The 3,468-nt window shown below is 43.8% G+C and overlaps 1 protein-coding gene across 7 annotated transcripts in view; it reads right to left on the reverse strand.

Annotated features, from left to right (window-relative positions):
- Window positions 1-2,386, reverse strand: part of garnl3 (GTPase activating Rap/RanGAP domain like 3) — a 77,737-nt gene extending 75,351 nt beyond the window's left edge. For 6 of the 7 annotated variants that reach the window (XM_055052615.1, XM_055052618.1, XM_055052612.1 and 3 more), the window contains exon 1: window positions 1,912-2,386. In XM_055052615.1, coding sequence (XP_054908590.1) covers window positions 1,912-2,009 — 98 coding nt within the window. In that variant the 5' untranslated portion in view covers window positions 2,010-2,386. The remainder of the gene's footprint in view (window positions 1-1,911) is intronic. The other variant, XM_055052610.1, reaches the window with a different exon arrangement.
- Between the last annotated feature and the right edge of the window lie 1,082 nt (window positions 2,387-3,468).

The following is a 3,468-nucleotide window of genomic DNA, read 5'->3' on the forward strand; positions in this document are numbered from 1 at the left end:
TTTCATTTTTCTTGTCCGGTGTCAGATTCACCCAAAAAACCGGGTCATTGTATTGCACTGCAAAAAACTCTAGAGAAGCTTTAGGGGTGTGAGTACTTTCACAATGCACCGCATATGCTTACAATGCTTCACAGTTGTAGTGACTATGAAATGAAAAAGGTAAGAAAAAGCTCCCATAAAATATTGTGTAATGGAAGCTATTAGACCAGAAACATCAGTAATGCACGGGGCAACCAGCTGGACTTCCAGCCACAAGGCTTTGATGGAACATTGAGACCGCACACAGAGAACAGGAGCAGGTTGCAGACTGCATCATCCCGATGGGAGGTCACACGTCTCGGAAACCACATCGTTTCATACAGAAAATGTCCAACAGCTGCACCATTACATGGTCCGTTTGTCATCGTGTTCCCTTGTCTTCATGTGTCTGACCTCCCATGTTTTCTGATCTGCTTTAGTTTTGTCAGAGGGCAGCAGGTAATGTCACCTCCATTCTCATTTTTATGTCAATTTTTATTAATTTTTTGAGAGAGTGAATGATTGCTGGTGTGTGACTGCAACAGACACTGTCAGTAAAAGCAGTTCTCATTTTTTAATTGACCTTGAAGTACTTTTTTCTGGCGATTTCAGTATTTCTCACCTTAAGGTAACACAACTTTCTGAGTTGCTGATTACGCTTAATCTGATAATTGTTGAATTACAACATCAAAAGTTTTTTCTCACTTCTTCGCTCTTTTCTTTTCAACTTAACAGCAGAAGAAACACAAAAACATTCAATTTTATTTGTATTTTTTTGCATTATACAGGATCCTAATTCTCTGAGCTCAAAACAGCTTCACAGCACAGCTATTTCGCCATGAGTCAGACTTTGTCACCGGAAATGCACAACTTTGCCCACCCTCTCATCTGCCACCTGACTTGCAAGTTGTCCAACCCTCGTGTTTCTCCCAGTAACGGAGGCCTGATTATTAAAACCTTAAAAATCTTTCAGGCTGATCCTGGCAGAGTCATGAAAGTTGACGCGTTACCACCAGATGTTTATCTGATACCGTGATGATGGTTGGTTCCAGGAAGATTCCCTATTATCCCTGACACCTGATAAAGTTTGCTTATGATTGTGGTCTGCAATTCACAAATTGATGAACCGGGCTTAGCCTGACCCCTTATCTTCAGGTATGAACAATACATCGTCTTTTGTCTCTATTTATATATATATATATATATATATAATATATATATATATATATATATATATATATATATATATATATATATATATAATAAAAATATTTACAACAAGCACCAACTTGCTTCTATATGAAGGGGCAAAACAAGATGTGCTCAATGCAGGACGCACATGCATGTAGTTATGAAATGGGCCCCAAAAGAGATTGTGCTTAAGGCTTCTTATCACCTTTGTCCGCCCCTGAGCTGCATGCCCAAATCAGCTCCTAAATTTGGCCATTAATTCACAAAGGACCGAGTCGTGTCACTAAGCTGCTCCGGCAATATTGCAGAGTCAGGTGGAGAGGAAATGCACCCGTGCGTAAAGCGTCTCTCCACGGCTCGGTACGGAACCTTAACGCAGCGCTAAAATGATCACAGCAGCAATAAAACCAGCAGATAGCAAAGGCACATCCTTAAGTTATAGCTCAGGAGAACCTGGATTAGACTGCACTATTTATGACCACATAGTGTTGGGACATCCCCGCTTCTTTCCTCTCAGTGTGCACCGCCAATCTCGCCACATCCCGTCTACAAGCCAGAGAAAGAAAGAAAGAAGCACCCACTGAAACTCATCCTGTGCTCACATCTGAAATCCCACTCTCAGATACAACAATGTTGCTTGTGAGGGACAGTCCAGGCAGTCTGATCGCTCTCTCGTCCCAGACAGAAACACGGTCGTCCTACCTGGTTATCTCGAAGCTGCAACCCTTCCGAAGGAGCAGAGCTCTCTTCCGCATGATGCCCTTGTCTTTGCCGAGGTACGCATTTTTATCCGAATTCATGGGTGCTGGACAAGCAGGTAGACTTTGAGAAACGAAGGCTCCTCGTTAATGAAGACTAAAAAAATAATAATAATAATAATTAAAAATTTAAAAAATCGAGCGGTGAACTGTAAGACAAGAGAGGAAAAGGGAGACAAACAGGCAGACCGAAAAACGATCCCTCCCGACGCAAGGTTCACCTCCTCATAAAGAAAAAACCGGGATGTTGGATCGTATAGGAGGTGAGGTGCATGTTTTCCGGCTGCAGGGCACTTCTTCCTGACGGTCTCCAGAGAGAGGAGGCTGAAGAGAGGCTGCTGCAGCTGGTCACCCTAAAGCGGACTGCGCAAGGCGCCTCGGTCGCTCCACAGATCCTAAGCAGAGTGAAGCTCTCTCCCCCCGAGCTTCAGTCCCACTGAGCGGCTGCTGGCCAGTGACTTCATAAGACTCGGGATGGAGGAGGAGAGACAGGGATGTCAACATGATCACGGAGCGACTGTGTGCGCGCGGACATTAGTGGCCCCCTCTTGCGTGTTTGGGGTTCAACGTCTGTGCACGCGTGCGGTGCAGTCAGGAGCCGATTTAATGAAGCAGGAGAGAGGCATGGTGATTGCTGCTTTTGCTGTGTGCTTAGTGGAGAAGAAAACAAAAAATGCTCATAACAGACTGAAGACACTATTGGACACAATCAGTGTTATTATTATAATCTTAATTTTACTGAATACGTTGTCAACATTTTTCATTTGGTTTTCAAAAAGAACATACAATTTCTAATAGTTGAAGTCATTGGCGCTTTTTGATAGGTTGCTCAGGGTGACAATAAAAAGGTTGTGCCCTGAGCAAGTTTTCCATTGCTTTATTCCACATGCAGTCACTGGGGAATCGACGTTTCCCCTGCTCGCCGTAGAGAACCGGGAGACCAGCTTAAATGCTTTTTGAGAGACTTCACTGAACTGAATCTGATTGAATAGTTTTACTCAGTTGGGAGTGAGGAGGGGTTGGAGGCAGAAGGAGGGGAAAACGGAGAAGACCACCCATGTGAAAACCGCCCCTGGGTGAAGTGAACAATCATCTCTTATCATGGGGTGATGTCTGCAGCGAGCTGATCCCAGAGACATGTCATCTTTATCGCACAGCCAACAAATATTGCAATATATCTATTTGGTATACGTGTGTGTGTGTCTGTGCGTGTATAAATCAAAGTATGTATCATTAAAAATTTCCCACAGCAGCAGCATACTGTATACTGTGCAGGGTTATAATAAATGTCTGTCAGCGACTGTCAACTCCAGTTCAAATCTAAAGAAGCAGCAAGCTCAGCACACCAACACAACACAGGCAGAGAGGCCCAGTGGAGAATGGTTCTTGTGCTGGAGTTGCTAAAATAGCAAAAGATGAGTGTCTAGCAAGAGGTGTCACTCGGAGAGAAATCCAAAATGTCCTGTGTGTGCTGGAGGTGGCAGAAATTGAAACATAAAAC

Source organism: Poeciliopsis prolifica, unplaced genomic scaffold, assembly GCF_027474105.1.
Source record: "Poeciliopsis prolifica strain line A6 unplaced genomic scaffold, Auburn_PproV2 SCAFFOLD035, whole genome shotgun sequence".
Classification (NCBI taxonomy): Eukaryota; Metazoa; Chordata; class Actinopteri; order Cyprinodontiformes; family Poeciliidae; genus Poeciliopsis; species Poeciliopsis prolifica.